This window comes from Haplochromis burtoni, unplaced genomic scaffold, assembly GCF_018398535.1.
Source record: "Haplochromis burtoni strain Fernald_Lab_line unplaced genomic scaffold, NCSU_Asbu1 Contig_21, whole genome shotgun sequence".
Classification (NCBI taxonomy): domain Eukaryota; kingdom Metazoa; phylum Chordata; class Actinopteri; order Cichliformes; family Cichlidae; genus Haplochromis; species Haplochromis burtoni.
Window position 1 is genome coordinate 3,363,716 of NW_024582382.1, and position 18,834 is coordinate 3,382,549.

Sequence of the window (18,834 nt, forward strand, 5' to 3'; positions counted from 1 at the left end):
CGGTCATTTTTAACAGGAAAAAGTATCTGAAAGTGACTCGCTGTGTTTCAACCAAAGTCTTTCACTTGTCGTTCAGATTTTTCTTTTCTCTATTATAAAAAATAATCTGTATTTTTTTAACAAACAAACAAACAAAACAAAACATTTATTTAGGGTGTCTCAACAATCCCAAACGCTGCTCTCACAATCCCACAAAATCCAGTCCAGTTTTTGATGTTTAACTGCTGCAGTAACATAATGCAGCTTCTTCTTTTACACAGACGCATGACATCATGGCCACTTGGGACGACTTTGGCTTTCAACATAATGACTGGGAAGACATTATAACCTTTCCTGCGGCTGGAAAGAGGCTTTTTCGCTGGGGCGAACACCTGCCAGCTGTGGGCACAGCCCTGTTGACTAACAAGTCCTGACTTACCTTCACCTCACCCATCTTATTGCGCCTATATGCCCAGACCTGAGGGATAAATGGAAAAAATAAAAGCCATGAGTCACCACAAACAGTCAACGAGAACAGCTCAGCTGAAAAAACAAACAAACAAGAATATATTAAAGACACAGTAAATCAGCTCAAATGGTGGTATTTATTGTTTCACAGTGCAGGAATACTGGGCCTCTGTCAGTTGAAAAGTGTTGGGATCTGTTAGGAAAAGAGGAAGTGGGGAGGCGGAACATCTGGACTTTATTTGAGCGCTCCAAAGTCAAGAAAAGGTCCAGAAATCAGCTTAAAGGGCATTTTCCATATTAATTGTTGGCCGCAGAACTGCCTCGTTTTAGTTTTATATTTCAAAAGCGAGACTCACGGCTCTTCGTGGGAATATGACGTTTCCATACACTCCACGCCGCGTCTCGCGTGTGTGGGTGTGTGAGCGCGTATTGCGTGAGTGCCTCACTGACGCTCCACAGCCCAGTGTTGTTCTCACAGAGCAGACAGACAGACAGACAGACAGACAGCCGACTGGATTAGATCGACAGAATAGAAACTGCTAGTTCTTCATTTTTTAAAACCCTTTTTAACATAAAAAGTCTGGTTTGACTTTCATAACTTCTCCTTTTTTGGGGGGTGGGGGGATCATCGCGCCTTTTTGAACAGTTTCGTGGTGGCTCTCAAACCGGTATGGATTTGCCACTGTCTAGAGAAGGCACGCCGTGTGGTCCGCTACCAAAGTTTTGATTGTCACCGTTGGTCTGGAGTAACAGGAAGGCGCTGAACTTTGACGCACACGTGAAGACACCTGAAGACAAATATCAAACTGCCGGAGCGTCTCTTTACTCTGCTATCTACCATCTCTCATGGGGTAAGTAATCCCACCATCTAAAGATAAGAGCAAAAAGTAAGAGCATGTGCTTCAGCAGCCTAACAAAGGGGATCCGCACTATTGTATCGCTCCACCAGGCTGATATTTATAGATGCTCGGACTTTGAAAATCAGAGACAGACACTTATCTAAACTCCACGAGGTCCCTCTCATTGCATGAGCAGTGAAGCGTGTCAATAATGCTTGGAAAGTCTCGGCAAACTTTTCAAAATGCCACAATGACTCATGAGTACCTATGCCAGCTCGCTGCGTGGCCGCAGTTAAGAAACGTCACTTCTGCACTTTCACAAGTGTCCCAAGAAAGCAGTTACAGCACAGCGCGAGATGTTTTTTTCTTCTTCTTTAAATTTGATTCAACGTGACAGCTTCTTAGACGTCGCCCTTTAACGATTAACAATTTGTCGTGTCAAATATTAACGTGCAAGGCAGCTGGACGTGGGCGGGTGGGGGTGTATGTGCACTCTGATGTATGGAAGCTGTACTGTACGAGGCTGAGGGGGAACCGCGCTCAGCCAAACAGCCAGCTTGCCGTGCCCCCCCCCCCCCGTTCAACCCCGCACCCCCTCCACGCTGTGACCCCTGATGTTGTTGGGGCTTGTTCATCCGTCACTCTAAAGAAGGCATTGTATTGAAAGGATGTAATAATAAGACAAAAGCCCCCATTATCCCCATGTGCACCGGAGTTAATCTTATGGGCTTGGGAGATAGACTTTTCAGTGAAAACTAGCTCATAGCTTCAACAAGCATGGCTTTAACTGAATCTCGTGCATTGTTATGGGTGGTTTAGAGTGAGAATTAAAACGGAAATGTAATTTGAATACACGTTAATAATACGATGCAGCTGAACTGCAAGTAAGTGGCCTGAATTTGCAAATCCGGATTTGAATTTAACGAAGGTTTTCTTATCACGCATCCTGAGAGCATGCTGACTACACAGCACATATTGTTCCATACTGACTGCACAGCACATACTGTTTCATACTGACCAAATGAGTAAATCCTTAAGTGAAGGATATAGGTGTCAGCAGTCCAGTAGACATCCTGGGAGAATGCTTAAGTTAAAGTGAGATAAGATGATAAGCTAGAGCAAATAATGTTTATTGCTCAGATAAAAGCCTCCATCCATCATGCTCTGTCCTGTGCTTGGTCTGGGTCAGTGTGTCGGTCTACGGTGCGGTGCTCATTAGGAGGCTGTCTGAAAGTACAAAAGTCTGTGGTCATATTATCTCGAGGACCAGCTGAAGAAATGCCGTGAGAAATCAGCGTCTGAAAATGTTGAATAGCTTGAAGCCGGTTAAAATTAAGTACACATCTTCCTGTGATAACATCGAGAATAGTTGTGAAAAGGAAACACAGTCAGCAGCAATAGGGTCACCCTATCAAGTGTTGCACAGGCTGTCAACAGGGTCATTGATGCAGGTGTTGCGCAAGACCGACTTGGTTTATTTGGTTCATGCATGACCACCTGTGGACTCAGGTGTGTTTCCCAGCATGTCTTGGATAGGACATGACACAACCATCCATCCATCTGTGTTTGTCCCATGCGACCACATGGCTCATTGCACGTGAACAACACCCGCCACAGGCCTGACTGGTGCCGGGCTTCTTCGCTCACCCACCCCCTTCCCCATCCCTTGGCAGGAGTAACAAAAGGGTCAATCAAATTACTGGCAAAATGCCTTTCACAGAGTTGAAACACACATGGTATTAGTCTTAACAGTCTATATAAAGGAACCTTAAATGTTTTATGTTAAACTGTAGGGACATTTACACAGACCAGCAGCCCATTACCTCATGAGTTCAGGATCTGTGCGATGCTGACCCAGCCCACTGTGCTCAGTGGCCCTCTGTAATGGGAGCCGTTTCAGTGGGGATAGCGTGAGAAATGAAGACGGATAGATGGGGTAAATAAATAAATAGATGTATAAGTGCATGGATGGATAAATAAATTAATGGTAATTTAGCAGTGGGAACTCAATTTGTGGGATTTTTTTGTTAATGGAACAGGTCACTAGGGGGATAAAGTCGGGAATGGGTGGTGGGTGGGTGGCGTTGATCCCTGAAGGATGCTCAGATTTCAGTTAAGGCCTGGGAGCAGTTCACTAATAGGGAGCAGCAAGAAAGCTTTTCTTTGAGGAAGCTGTCTTTCCTTTTGTTGTCTGTGCTTTATTCAGTCAGATCAGGCTCATAACAACACTAAAAGATCAGAGGCATGACCTGCCAGAGGCGCCCTGTCTTTTACCTGGTTCAGTAAAAGCAGTCAGAGGTCAATGCATACATTTAAAAAGAATAGGAACCATGTCAGATAACGAGGGACAATGCCTGTGTTTATACTCCTCTGTTGGGATTTCTCTGTGATATTAATAGTGGTCTGCGGATAGCCATCTGGTTTCTACGCGCTCATGCTGGTAGTCCTTTTTCGTGAAAAACACTTTCCTTGGGTGTGGCAGCTGGAGCAAAATAAACGACTTCTGTTCGCAAGCTGCCGAGGCGCAAGTCACAACACACAGCTGACAGCATGTTGCTATATGATTCACAGCCAAAGCTGGGAGTGCCTCAGATCAGAGAAATACATGTGGTGCGCTTTGCTTTTAGCCTTTTTTTTTTTTTTTAAAGCTACAAATGATAGAAGGATGTGCTTGCTCTTTGCTGACACCTACTCACTCCAGTTAAAAATAATTATTCTTATGAAAAACACATTTACAAATATGGATTTTATTTTGTTGGGGGAAACAATAGCTGTGAGTATTTTAAAATGCTGTTTCAATCAGCGAAAGAAACCATTAGCTTTAAAGACTCTTTACATTCCTTTTCCACTTGGACAAACTATGAGACCCCCCATGACCAGGCCCTGATGCTTGTAGCAGCATGCCAGGATTTCCTGACACTTTCTGGTGTGGATAAGTCTGTTCCAATTCTCCTGCAGTTTCAAGCTTGGACGAGACAATGCTCAGATGCTGCCAATAAGTGGCAATGCAAAAAAAATGGTTTTCAGGACAAACTTGCAACATGGGTCTTTCAGAGACAATGACGAATGGATTGAATGCAGGGTTTCTGGTTACTCCTGTGGCTTTGGATCGGTCTTTAGATTGGACAGCGTGATTTATGAACTGAAAGGCAACAGCCTCGTACAGTCTGTCCTCGTGGCAGGCTTAATTAGTGTGGTCATGTCGTGGTTTTCTCATTTCTGATCCTTTTCAGAGCTCGCTCTTGCGCGATCTCGGGGCAGGTACATATGAAGATGCTGTTGTTTTGGAGACCACCTCCTCCTCTTTCTTCCTCTCTCTTGGAAGTCTTTGTTATCCGGTCAGCTTTGTTTGTGCAGCTGGATAACTTGACAGGATTACTTCAACACCCCACCTCCCCAGACCCAGGAGGAAGCTGGAGACAGTTTTCTTGGGTTTTCAATTGCCCTGTTCAGCCAGTGAAAGCCTCCTGAAGCTGTTCCTTTTGTTTGGAGCTGAGAGTTAATTTGCTCTCTCTCGTCCTAATGAGCTTCTTTGGTTGCTAGGTTTTTGTTATATCCACTCACAGGCTTTAAAAGTTAGACAAAATGGCCAACTGTGAGGGCATTTTTATTGAAACTAGCTATTCAGTTTGTTTATCCTGTAAATGCTTCAGCTTAAGTCTTTCCAAGCTGAAAGATATGATGGACTTAACCTACAGCCAAACACAAGCTGGGTCATGATGGAAGCCAGACAGCTCCAATTGAACAGACAGACGGGGCAGAAGTGGATGCCGTTTATTTAAATGATAACTGCTCAGACGTTTTCATTTAAATGTGCCTCGTCTAAGTCAAAGTCAAGTAGTTGCCTTCTGCTATTTGAAGAGTTCCACAACAACTACACTGTTTGCTGTTTACATATTACGTAGTGGTAAACCACTTTAACCAGAGCCAGGATATAATGCAGTAAAGAAAAATTTGTAACTGCTGAGTTTATTTATTTGCACTCATGTAATGCCTACAGTATATAAAGCAGACCTTCGAAACTGCCGAAACCGTGTAACATTAGACATCCGTGGCACACATTTGCAGGTCACAAGTATATTTCTTCGCGTTTTGACATATGATGCACTCATGCTGGGGAGATTTCAAAGACATAAATGCTGCCATTCAATGCAATCATTCCTAAACTGTATAAAATACTGGGATACAAGTTAGGGCTGTGTGGACACAACAATGTTCCCTCTCTAGGCAACCGTGTTTTTCTCCATAAAACAGAGCTATGGTTAATGGACCTCTGTTTGCCAGAGGAGTCTGGAGTTGTTTTCCTACACTCGATCATAGGGAGGGATGGAGAGCCACTGTCAATTTATCAACTTATCAGTGGACACTAGACAGGAGCAGTCGGGGTGGCTTTGTGGCTCTTTGCATTCGACTCTGCAGACATTGTTGCGGTTCATTGTGCAGTAAACCTTTTTTGCGTTACTGATTATGGTCTGGTGTACCGTGACTGTTTGTTATGATGTGCAGTGCACTGCAAATCACTGCAGCATCTGTGGAACAAACAGTCAGAGTGTCGCAGTCACGGAACCCTCTGCACTACTAATCAACACAAACACATGCATTGATATACACAGTCATGTCTCGCGGTCACTAGCACCGGATGCATTAAATAATCTCAAATTCTCTCACGGCATCTGCGCAGTTACCAAGAGAACATGAGAAGGGGTGGAATTGAAAGTCTAGAAACGGGATATAATAGGAACAGGGAGCTGGGACAAAAGATAACTAAAGAGGGCTGAAAACCTTTCATTAGGAGGCACCTTATTGTAAAAAAAAACAAACAAACAAAAAAAAAAACCCAACTATGGGATGGTGTTAGAGGAACATGGTGATTGAAACTTAAGTCGCTCAATTTCGCTCTCACACATGAGGTTTCTCACAAGAGGCCAACCAATCCTGACCTCACTTCTCTGCCTGCGTTGCATGGCATTGTCTGCACGTACATTGCTGGTTTAAGCCGCCGTACACAGACACGCACTCACACAAAGACACACAGAGACACTCACAAAAGAAAGAAAAAAGAAAGCTGTGCAAAGTGCAGAGATAAAAAAGCAGAGCGCATATGTGATGCACACATGTTCAGCATCTCTAAGAAAGGCGCCATGTGGTTAACACTACCTTACCTTCAGACACGCACGCCGACAAATTCTGCGCTTTGCAATTTTAAAAGTGGTTTAACCATATCACATGTTGAAGGGTAAATTCTGAGAAGTGTCTTATAAAATTTCCTGAGATTTTGTATTTCAGAAAATCATAATCTTTAAGTGTGTATTTAAGTAATTTAAAATAATAGTGCTATTTTCTGAAAAGATTAAAACATTATACTCATTTGTGTATTGCCTGAGAATGTAGTCTATTGGTGCAGAGCTACACAGTTCTGTCGAACTGATTGCGCACTATGTGCTGTAATGAAGTCTTTAATAGGGGGCTTTAAGAACATGCCTGCTCCAGATGTGGGCTAAATAAATCCCTCTTGATGTGCATTTGATCACCTCTTTGTGGCCTCGTCTTTTGATCTCTGTGGTGAAGTTTAAAAAATACGAGGTGGGTTGAGGGGTGTCAGAGTAAGGATTATGTGGTTCTGCAAATCGGAGAGCCGCATGAAAGGAGAATATGCAAATATGGGGCAATATAAAAACATGAACAATTTGAAAACGAGACGTAAGTTGACAGGGATGGTCTGAGGGTGAACGTATTACAGTAATTGCCTCTCAGGCGCCGACTTTGGAGATCCCCCACCCCCAAGTAGAGAGAGTGGAGCACTGAGGGGACAGCAGCAGTGGGGGTGATGGTTATAGCTCCCGAGGCTGCACGATGCCCTTCTTTCTGCAGCTCTTTGTCTACAGCTATGTTCACTTGGTACCCGAAGAACCCTAAAGCACACAAAAAGCCACGATATATAAAGCATTATCAAGCTGCAGAGACTGTGATGTGACTTCAGAAAGGAGCAGAAAAATGACACAATAAGACGTGAGCTAAAAATGCTTTTTTTTTCCACACTGAGATGTCTTGCCAGATTGCGACCCCCAGAAGAGGCTGTGCCCAAACTGTCAAACTGTTTGACGAGCGAAAGGGTAATCCCTAATTATATGCCAGATCTCGTGTATTGGGGACACGAGCTCTCCTATATCTAGGCGCTTATATGAGGTTTTAGTGGCACGTGATTAATGTTGGTGTAGTAGCAAACAAAGAGAGACAAACATTTGCTATTTGGAGCTAAAATTAAACCTAAAACATAGTGTGAAAACTCAAGAGGAGGAACTGTTTCACCTTTCAGTAAAACGGAACTGCTGTGTGTTTTGTCTCTCGTTTGATGCTATGATGCAGGTATGACACCGATACTAATGTGTGCTAAATACTTCTGTGTTTTGTTAGTGTTTTTATGACAGAAGGGGATGTAATATATAGATGTCTGTGACATAGTTTAGCAAGCTAGGTTATTGCTCGCCATGGTTTTTTTTTGTTTTTTTTTTGTTCTGTTAACGTTGTTGTTCCTCAGTTCAGTTCCCCTCCACATAAACAGTAACATGTTGCAGCAACTATCATATTCATCCAGTCTGTTGTGCCTCTTGATCGTGTTACTGGGCTTGCTAAAAGCCTTCATTTTTCGCATTTCCACTTGCTTTAGTTTTCATGCGTAGCACCGTTGTGATATGCTGGTCTTTTGAAAACAACAGATCCAAAAGCGACTATATATCTGCCACTTTCCCAATGTGTCCTGCTTATGTGTAAGTTTGTAAAATCATCGACAGACTGTCAGGGTCTGTGAATTTTGCTGCTCTCCAAAAGTATCAGCTGTCACAACTGTCAAAAACACTGTCCTATCTTTGTGACTTGACTGAAATAACAAAAGTGACAAAAGATGAAAAAGTGTGCATAACACCTCAACTACTAATTCAATCTTTCTGCTTGAACACACAGGTGAATTTGTAACACGTAACATGTTTCCCTTTGAGGTCAGCACACCACGAGTAAGAGGCCTCTCTCGTGACAGGAAATTGAGGTTGTTTACGCTCAACTGACCCTAAACCAATTTATTTTTAAATTGTTTACTTCTTTATTTTCACAGCTTTTTTTGCATCTGTCTTGTTGCTGAATTTGTGTGCAGCTGGGCATGAAAGAGAGGGGAAAATAAGTTCAAGCAGTTTTTTTTCTTGTTCTTTTTTGTTTTTCTTTAAACTTCAAATAAGCGAATCTGTCCCTAATGTCGTTTAAAGTCTGGGACAGTCATGTGACAGCAACACCATGCATCTCCTCTTTCCCGTTAAACCATGAAACTGGGATAAGTGCCTTTTCCTGGTAATTGCCAGCAGACAATCAATAGCATTGCTGTGCTGATATAAAATGATTTTCCTCATGGAGGCCTGGCGGTGAATGATTGATTGATTGGTAAAGAGGGACTGGAACCATCTGCCAGCAGACACAGTCCATCCTGTGTTTTTCTTTTTTCTGCGGGCTTGATGCAAGGGTGGGTGTGGGGTCTTGGTGGGCTCCTGTGTGCAAATGGCTTGTGTTTTGACCTGTCAGTGTAAAGAGGAAGGCTCCTATGTCATCACTGATCAAATTTAAGAAAGTTAAAAGTGTAGAAAAAAAAAACAGAACTCTGTAAGCATGGTTTAGTCACTTCCTTTCAGCATCTGTGGTAGCAGTGGTGAAACCTTGTGGTGGAGCTAGGTGTTTTTTTTTCCCCCATGTCTGGCATGTTAGCACTTGACATTGGGGGAAACTTTGATATTTGCTGTGCGTTGCATGTGGAATTTTCCCTCTAAGAATCTCTGCTCACACCTCCACGGGATGTTCACAGCTTTTGCTTTTAGTTCAGTCGAAATAAAAAACCAAGCAAAACACATATACAAAGGTCTTTGTTACTTTAACGTGGTGATCTTCATTTACAGTAGAGTAGAATGTGCACGTGGGAAAGTAAGGAAGCAAGATGTAAGTCACTCTGGCTAAAATTTACAGCAAATCATACTCACATTTTAGATTAACACTGATAATTAACACACAAAAAACTGAACAGGAAAGAAAAAAAATAACGGCACCAGAGGTTTCCTGTGCACCCGTGATAGCATACTTTGAGATAGATCACATTGCATATAAGAGAGATTAGATTTGAGAATCCACATATTAACTTCTTCATACAGTTTTTTTTTTTTTTGAACAGCAGAGGCTGGTCTGAGTATATGTTTCCACTACGGTATCTTGCTCGCAGGGAGTACGAAAGGCAGATGGAGAAAGATGTGTCACAGGATGTCTCCGACCACAAACAGTTCAACCGTAAAGTGCGCTGAAGGATTATTTGAAGTAAACAGTAAACATATTTGAATGCAGCCAAGATAAAAGTCAAATATAAACTTTCTCAATTCACGGTTCATGGTTGTTGTTGTCTGAAATGGTCTTTAACGAAATCTTTTTGTGTTGTTGAGGTTTAGCATCACTGTGAGTTTCAAATGCTTTCCCCCTGGTGAAAATGGAGCCAGGTAGCAGAAGGTTTAACAAGGAAGTGAGGCTTTGTTTGTTTTCTGGTGCAAACTGGGACTTGTGTGTTTCTAATGAAAAACACCTGAAGCTTTTGTTCAACCGTCAGTGCCACGATGAAGACAAAGCTCTTTCTCTTGTTAAAATCCAAAGAGAGCAAGAGTCTGCTTTCAAGAGCAACCGTCAGGCTCTATCTCCAGCAATCTTTGCATGTTTAAAACCCTTTATGGCCCAAGATTTATACAAGTCTGTTGGACTTATTTTGTAATTTAAGCTGTAAAATGAAAGTAAAATAATAATTCTCATCTTTCAGACACTATTAAGCGAAAAATGCTCATAAGTGTGAAAAATTAAGGCTTACATGGTAAATCGGAACCTTTTTTTTCTGTTCATGTTCACTCAAAAGTAGCTTGCCTTCCGCTATCATGCATCGCATATCCCTGCAACACTAAATAAAGTTTTAAAAAAAATTCAGTGTCAAATGCAGCTGCATACATTTTCTTGCATGTGCGGTGTGAAAAGTATACATAGCTGTGAAGTATCACAAACACTGTAATGCAGAGAAAGGCACATTACGTGAGAACCTTTGCATCATTTATGAGAAATTTATTATGATACAGATCTCAAAGCTCTCTGATAGGATATCCTGCCACAGGTATCTGTCTCTTGTTTGGCTTCCTTTGTCTTTAATTCACGTGTTGCTTCTCTGCCAGCGTTTGTTTCATCACCTGCTCTTGCACCTTGTTGGGCCTTTGCTGTAAAATCCAGACAGGATGTCATGCTGTCTTTCGGTAACCCATGCTACACCTCCACCTCCACCTTTGTGAAAAACAAAACTAAATTGTCGTCATTCCGATGGAAAAACATCAAATACCTGATTCAAAAACCTGCATGCGCTGTACATGTGTTGGAAGCAACCTCAGATTAAATTTTTAATCTATAATGACTTGAGGGGGCGTCAGAGAAAAGTTGAGAGTAGGTTTCCACCTTCAAGGTGCAGGTTCAAGGTTCTTTATTTGTCACATGCATATAAAGTATAACACACAGTGAAATGTAGCCTGACACGCTCCTCGACATGTGCAAAAAAATTGGGGGGGGGGGGGTAGAGGAAAAACATTATATATATATATATATATATATATATAATATATATATATAATATATATATATATATAATATATATATAATATATATATATATATACACACACACACACACACACACACACACACACACACACACACACACACACACACACACACACACAACACACACACACACACACTGGGCTGCCACGATTTGTCGACTAGTCACGATTACGTCGACTATCAAAATCGTCGACGACTGATTTAATAGTCGACGTGTCGTTTGAAGCTTTGTAAGATCGCAAAAGACGCAGGAATAATAGCAGGATTTAAGAGTGTAATAACGGACTGAAACAGAAGATGGCAGCACTGCATGTACAAGGATGCCAGCTGCCGTTAAACCCCGAAGAAGAAGAAGCAGCTGTGTCCCAGAATTCATAGCGCGGCCCAGCTTAGTTTCCAACAATGGCGGTAGCTAGTTAGTTTTAATATTACTCTTATTATTCTTTCTGGGTCACAAAATAAACGTTTAACATATTTTCAGGCGAGAATGTAGCTGTGTAAACCTCAAATATCGGCTCAGTTTATCAGGACACCACATATTTTCAAAAGCCTCCGACGTTTTCGGAGACGTCTGTTACCCACTAGCTCGATAGCTAGCCGGGGGCTAGGTCACTAGCGCCGTGAGAACACCGGACTCCCGGCAAATTGTTTTCAAACCCACCGCCGTCTTTCGCGACTCAGGTTAAATATATATGAGTCACTTAGATAAATTAAAAATGTTGTTGTTTGGCTTTTTTTTTTTTTTAGTATTTTATTTGTTCCTGAGTAAATCGGTTTGGCTGAGATTAAAGTTATAGTTTTTACACAGCTGAATAAACGTAAAGCAGACAGCTGATTATCAGAAGTGTGAGATGCTGGAGAATATACTCCGGTGTCCTGTTATATTTTAGATAGCAAGGAGTTTATTAAACTTCACCGAAACAATCTGCAAATTTCATTAAAATTAATAAACTATCATCTTGTCTTTATTTTTAGTTAGCACCTTAAAAGCTTAAAGCTGTAAGCTAATGATAGTTATATAAGAGCAGATGCTGCTGGTGCAATAAGCTGTAGTTTTACGTCCAGTGGATGATGATCTGATTAGTCGACTAATCGCATAAATAATTTTTGACTAGTCGACTATCAAAATAATCGTTTGTGGCAGCCCTAACACATACATACATTGGGTGAATGTGCAGTAGTAGCAGCAAGCACCTTGAATCAATTTAAGTGGCACTTCTGCATGTGAAAGCTAAAAGTGCATGCATTATGTTTAGGTGCAGGTTTGTAATGTATTTTATTGCACCGATGCATTTAAGTGCAGAAACGTGCACATAAGCAGAAATGTGGTTTATATGTCAAATATGGAAAAAATATTTAAATATAGGCCAACGTTTCTACTCTTCCTGTAATTAATCGAAAATTAAGATTTTTCAGGGAGTTGGGGAATTTAAATCTGATATTAGCCAGTTAATAAAATGACTAGAGTGATTTTAGTTTTATTCTACTCTTATGACATTACTTGTGTCATAAGATTATTTCAAGTGTTCACATCTAGTCTAAAAGAATTGACACATTGGTAGTCATGGTATGACAACACTTTTTTAGCATTGTCACCCTTATTGTGGAAGTGTGACAGTGCTGTCTGGGTCAAATGCTTCAACAAAGGGGCAGGAAGGCGGGGGTTCAGGTGTTGATCAGCCAATGTAGAAACATCTGAGTGATATACTGTATTGCAGGTAGAGCGACAGGGCAGGGTTTAACACATTTAGACGGTGCACTCGGCAAACCAGCCCGTCAAGTTTTCCCACATGAAGTGAAATCCCTTGATGACAGTTGCCAAAAACTCCTTGGTGACAGGCGGACCTTGAGCTGTCTACACAACAGATAAAAAGAGTGCCGTACCGAAAGGAAAAAAAAATGACAGAGCTGAGAGAAAAAAGTCAAGGTGAAACAAAGCCAGCCCAATTTTTTTTCTCCATTAGTAGACAGGAGACTGCAGAGACACAGAGGTTCTTTTTCATGAGTTAATTCATTATAGGCTGCAATAATACAACCTAATATAATTACCCGAGTGCAGATGCCACATGTGCTTAAGCTCAAACACTCCTATTTGTGTCTATTACTGGAGCTAAAAGGGATGGGGAGGAGCCCGGCTTTTCTGATAGCAGTTGGATAAGGGAGTGCTTGGTTGTAAATTTCTGCTATGATACAGTTGCTGTAGCCAAATGGAAGCATGCTGTCCCTTTATTAAGGCTGAAGGCCAATGCTATCCACACTGAAGGAGACTATTGTTCTTTGTTCCTGCTTAAGGAAACGGTGTGTTGGTTATTACTGGCAGCCTATAGCAGCTGTGCGCTGAACCTGTCTGAATGCAAGGAGGATGCTTTGCAACACTACTGTCACATTTAGCCGAGTGTGTTACAATGCAATGCAATGCATCGCATTGATGGGTTTGTGTATGTATGTGCACGTCACAGCGATGTCTCAGATTCCTGCCTTTGTGTCCAGATGCCGTTCCACATCCATGCTCTCTCTGTCTGGCTTTGTCTTGTTCCTTCTTTATCTTTTAGGCTCTCAGGTTTAGATTCAAAGCCTATTAGAACAGAGAAGAGATCCAGGCCCAGTTTCCACTCATTTCTTCTTTAGCCAACACTTACCTCAGTTCTTCCCTTTCCCTAGCAAAGACAAGGACGCATCAGTGTTGAATTACTCTGAAAGCTAGTCTGCAGAGAGATCATATTTCTTTTGACAGGTTTAAAACACCGGCTCCACTTCTAATTAGATTTCCAGAGCTTCCAACCTTCCTTTATTTTAGATCCTGTAGCTGGGGCCCATTTTTGTTTTGTTGTTGCATAAAAAACGGAATTTGAATCCATTTTAGCGGTTCACACTGGGACTTGTTTTTTGGCATTTCATGATAAAATTCTCCTATTAGTTAAATTTTTCCACAGCAGTTTTCATAAAACTAATGATATTCAGAAATCATTATGTAAAAGTGTGATGTAGAGATAAAACATCTTGTTTTTCAAATCTTAGGAAAGCCCCAACTTTTAACTTTCTGGTATCTATTTGATTAGCTGCAAAACTTTTGGTTGGAAGTGGGTGGCTGGTGCTTGTCAGGATGAAGAGCTCTGGCTGATCCGCATGCTATGCTGAAGTTTCAAGAGGTAACTCACTGGAGTGGAATGGTCTGCTCCCCACAACAATGCCGTGTGTTGACAGCCGAGTGCTTGGACAGGGTTAGTGGAATGTCCCCTTCAGACTGGGAGTGCAGTCCTTTGTCTAAGCACCAGCCCTAACAAAGCATTTATTCTTTCACCTGAAGGTGATCTCTGCTTGTGGAGGTTAATAACTAAAGTACTTTTTTTTTTCTTCTTTAGGTTAGGTGCAAAGTCTTTCTGCGGTTGACTTCTTTTCCTTGCAAACTGCAAGGTTTGCCTTTGTGGTTTAAATGCAGCACCCAATTCTTTATTTTTCATCTGTTTTGCTGTAAAGCAACTCAAGGATTTCTGACAATAAAAGGTTTTATTTTTGAAGCTCTTGTTTATCGCCATCCTACTGTTGCTGGGTTATTACAGTCAGAATAAGTAAGAATTTTCTAGTTTCCGCTGTACTTAACATGTTTCCTGGATACTCTGTTTTGCTTTAGGTTTTGACTTTGCTGAGCACGTGGCTTTGCTAAAAATATATATTTTCTTTGTCACAGTTTATTACATCGATGCAACAACATTTCCTTTGTTAGTAATCCTGGCCTTCTCTCTTTCTTTGTGTTTACAGGTGACCCACATAGAGCTTCTGAGACGTGACTGTAGGACAGTCTCCCTCCCAGCATCCTTCCTGTCCTTTACTCAAAGGCAGAAACTACTGGCATAGACGCTCTGAACAACACTGTGTGAATGAATCTTTGTCGTAAAGCCGTTGTGCATTGCCACCCTGTCACCATGGGGAGCAAATATTCCCAGTACTACAATAAGACTGTGATTCGCTTATACTACACCTATGCTAAAAACATGACCACGGATGAAATGATGGAAGAAATTGAGAAAAAAAAAAAAGAACATCCCTCCAGTCTCGAAATATTGATCGTCATCCTTTGCACATTCATCATCCTTGAGAATCTGATGGTCCTGACTGCCGTCTGCCGCAACAAGAAGTTCCATTCGGCTATGTTTTTCTTCATTGGTAACCTGGCATTCTCTGACCTGCTTGCAGGCTCAGCATATATAGCCAACATTTTTCTATCAGGGGCAAAGACATTTGAGCTGTTCCCAATACAGTGGTTCATCAGGGAAGGCACAGTGTTCATTGCTCTGGCAGCTTCAGTCTTCAGCCTGTTGGCAATAGCTATAGAGCGCTATATCGCTATCACCAAGGTAAAGGTATACGGCTCCAACAAAACATGCCGAATGTTTCTGCTGATTGGAGCCTGTTGGGTTACCTCCATCCTTCTCGGAGGACTCCCCATCATCGGCTGGAACTGCATCGACAACCTCCCTGAATGCTCGGCAGTTTTGCCACTTTACTCTAAGAAATACATTGTGTTTGTCGTCACTGTTTTCAGCCTCCTACTACTCTCTATTGTCATCCTCTATGTGAAAATCTATTTGATTGTACGCTCCAGCCACCAGGAAGCAACCAACTCACAAGCTTATTCCCTTTTGAAAACGGTCACAATAGTGCTGGGAGTCTTCATTGTCTGCTGGCTGCCCGCTTTTACAATTCTCCTTCTGGATTCGTCCTGCAGCATATATTCCTGCCCTATCCTCTCCAAATCAAGCACCTTTTTTTGCATTGCCACTCTGAATTCTGCGCTTAACCCAGTGATCTACACGCTGCGCAGTAAGGACATGAGAAGGGAGTTCCTCCGTTTGATTTGCTGCTGGGGCGTGCTGCAAAGTGGGCGGCCTTCTGAACGTTGTCTGGTTCCTCTAAAGAGTTCCAGCTCTCTGGAACACTGCACCAACAAACTTGAACACCAGAAAATGCCTATTATGAAAGAATGCACCACCTGTGTTTGATAGGGTCCAAGGATATCATGTGTATTAGTGTGAGAAAGAGAAACAAGCTAGCACGTCCTGGATCTAAGACATGTGGGTGAGGCTGGGACAAAGCTGTCTTTGAGACACAGACTTAAATCTCTCATTACAATTGATACTGTGTGAATTTATAATCGGTATGCAATTAAAATCACCCATGCAGCTGGTGTAAAAATGCAAGAGGAAACCAACGTAGTAAATGAGAAACTATAACGTTCTCATGGGTACTTTTCTCGATTGTGGAGCAAACCATTTTCACTTATATACCTATGATCATGTTCATCTTTTAAATGTGTTAAACCCTTTTAAAAGCCAAAAATAATGTGCATAATATCATAGTTATGTAATAGCTGTTTGGGACTTTCAAGAACTGTGTCAATGCAAAGCTTGCAAAATTGCACTTTGTAGTTTACTGTAGAGATTTCTGCCCTGTGTAAGATTAAACCACATTACTCTTCCTCACTGAAATATGTATGCATTAAGCTTAAAGTTGCATCACTCATTATTTACAGAGTCAGTGGCAGTGGTCAACTGAAACAAAATTACTAAGTAGTCCTTTGACAAAACCAGGACTATATAGTCCCTATATAACCGTACCTTTTGATAAACTACAACAAACTTGTGTAATCTGCTCACATTTAATGCATGAAACTCAGACTGTAAGAGCTAACATGTATGATATACTCCAGATACGGCTTCCATCACTAACACCCCTTCCCTCATTTGTCCTCATAATCTGCCCCTCTTGCTTTTACTGTTGTCTTTTGTATCTAAACAGTTTCCGTTGAGGAAGGCCTAATCAGAATGCACATTTCTTTAAGGGAGTAGGCACAGATGGCAAATTTGACTCAATAACAGCTGTTTAGAAGCTTTAACTAAAAGAACAGATGCCCTTGCAGTGTTGTAGTAACATAGAATCAATGTGCTGCCTCTGTTTGTGCCTTCCTCATGGGGGCAAAAGGCTGAATGTATGTATGAAGTGTTCGGGGCATGTGCCCCATTGTCGACAGTATTATTAACCATCATTTGGAATTACAAAGTCATTGACAAACAGAGAGTGGGATAAACAGGGTAGATCACTCTTACTGTGAATTTTCAAACAGCACCATGAACAAGAATTTGTTGTGAACATCTTGGTTTAATTTGCAAACCATAAGCCGTGTGCAAATAAAGATCCAAACCCGTCTCATGTTTCTCAAGACCCCTCACCTTGTCTACAAAATAGCAGAAGATCCGGTTTCAGACGCACGGGAGGTATCTGCCCTCCTGGGAGGTCAGCTTCATCCTCGTTCCCTGACATCCTACAACACGCAACTTCCCTCAGCCATAGGAAGTCCTATTTTTTCAGTGTCCGGTTCCTGTTGTTTAGGCTTACTGTAACCTTCTTCTCATGGACACACAATTAAAACTCTTCTCCCTGTCAGTGTTTTTATTTTTTATTTTATTTTTTATATTGACTTCTAAATTTAGATGGACACGCACTTTGGCAGCTTCCGTGATGTTTCCTTTCCCCCATTTTTTTATTTTTTTTTTAAATCGGTGTACCTATGAGTTTGCCAACTTTTATGTTATATATATATATATATAAATAACTGTGTATGTTTTGTATGTATGTGTCTTTGTACAGTATGTATGACTTTTTTTTATGCAATGTCTTGTGTGCAATAGTTGTGTGTGTCCAGTAGCACGCTTCCTGTATTAAACTGGTACAATCTGAAACACTAATAGGTACATGCCTTTTTGTTAATTCCAGTTTTATAAAAATAAATGAAATACTGAAAAAAAGTGTGCGTGTGATTTTTAGCTTTACTCAACCAGTGTGGCAGCTGCAACTTTTCTGCATGTCCTGAGTTGCCTCTTTTTTTTTTTTTATTGTGAATCCATCTTAGAAGGAATTAAAATGCAGCATTAAATCCAAACATGCTCTGACAAGGTCAGAAAAACACTAGCCTCAACATGAAAGCCTGTGATTGTTTGTGCAAATACTGCTTTGTGATTAATCATGGCTATCTTACCTGATGAAAATATAGCTTTGCTTTAAGGCTAAAGGTAGACCTGAAAAGGATGGGAAGCTGGGCAGAGGACAGAGTGCGGGGGCTTAAAGTGGGGTGTGGTGGAGAAGATGGCCTGTTTGTAAGTGCTTGTCTGAGAGAAGCATAAAGAAAAAGGCCCGGGAGAGGTTTTTCTGGGTAAGAGGGATGCTTGGGGTGAGGGGGGAGGCTGACTTATAGAGGCCTTGGGAGATTTGGGCCTGTTTCCTGTCAGACATCCAGGATTCCTGGGTGGGAACGCTGGCTGAATCAGCCCCAGGAGGCTGTGCTGCTGGGATGTCTGCCAAGTCTTTCCATAGCGCTGCAGGATATTACATCAGATTCAGAAACCTGTATGTGAAGTTGTGTACACATAAAGCACAGCCCATGTAAGCTCATTGCTGTAGAACAGCACGAAATTTGAAGTACTTTACAATTTAGACTAAAGGAAAAGAACAAAAACCCCACCTATTTCTAAACATTATTCAACTGTGCAGTGACTGTACACACAGCTAAACACTGACCAATTAATATAATAACAGAATAAACAAGTGTCAATAAAAGCTGGTGGTAAAAGCGGACATGTTGGGTTTCCATGTGTAAATACTGTACAAGAACAAATTGACCGCCTGAGATTAATCCTCTACCGATGACACACTGCCACCTTGTGGTGGAATAGGCACGTAGCTGGTTATAGTTGAAGGACCTTGTCTCCGTATTTATTTGCTCATAATGACATTGCAGTCGCCCAAATCAAAATATCTACAAACAACTTAAGGCAATCATGACCTGAGGCATGGATAGTACAGTCGCACTGGAAGTGATCCACAGTGGA

At 41.5% G+C, this 18,834-nt stretch overlaps 1 protein-coding gene across 1 annotated transcript; it reads left to right on the forward strand.

Annotated features, from left to right (window-relative positions):
* Positions 1 to 238: 238 nt before the first annotated feature.
* On the forward strand, positions 239 to 17,844 carry s1pr2 (sphingosine-1-phosphate receptor 2). The gene is made up of 2 exons (XM_005939896.3): positions 239 to 1,298; positions 14,711 to 17,844. The coding sequence occupies exon 2, from the start codon at positions 14,830 to 14,832 to the stop codon at positions 15,949 to 15,951; it is 1,122 nt and encodes a 373-aa protein (XP_005939958.1). The 5' UTR covers positions 239 to 1,298; positions 14,711 to 14,829; the 3' UTR covers positions 15,952 to 17,844.
* Positions 17,845 to 18,834: the final 990 nt, after the last annotated feature.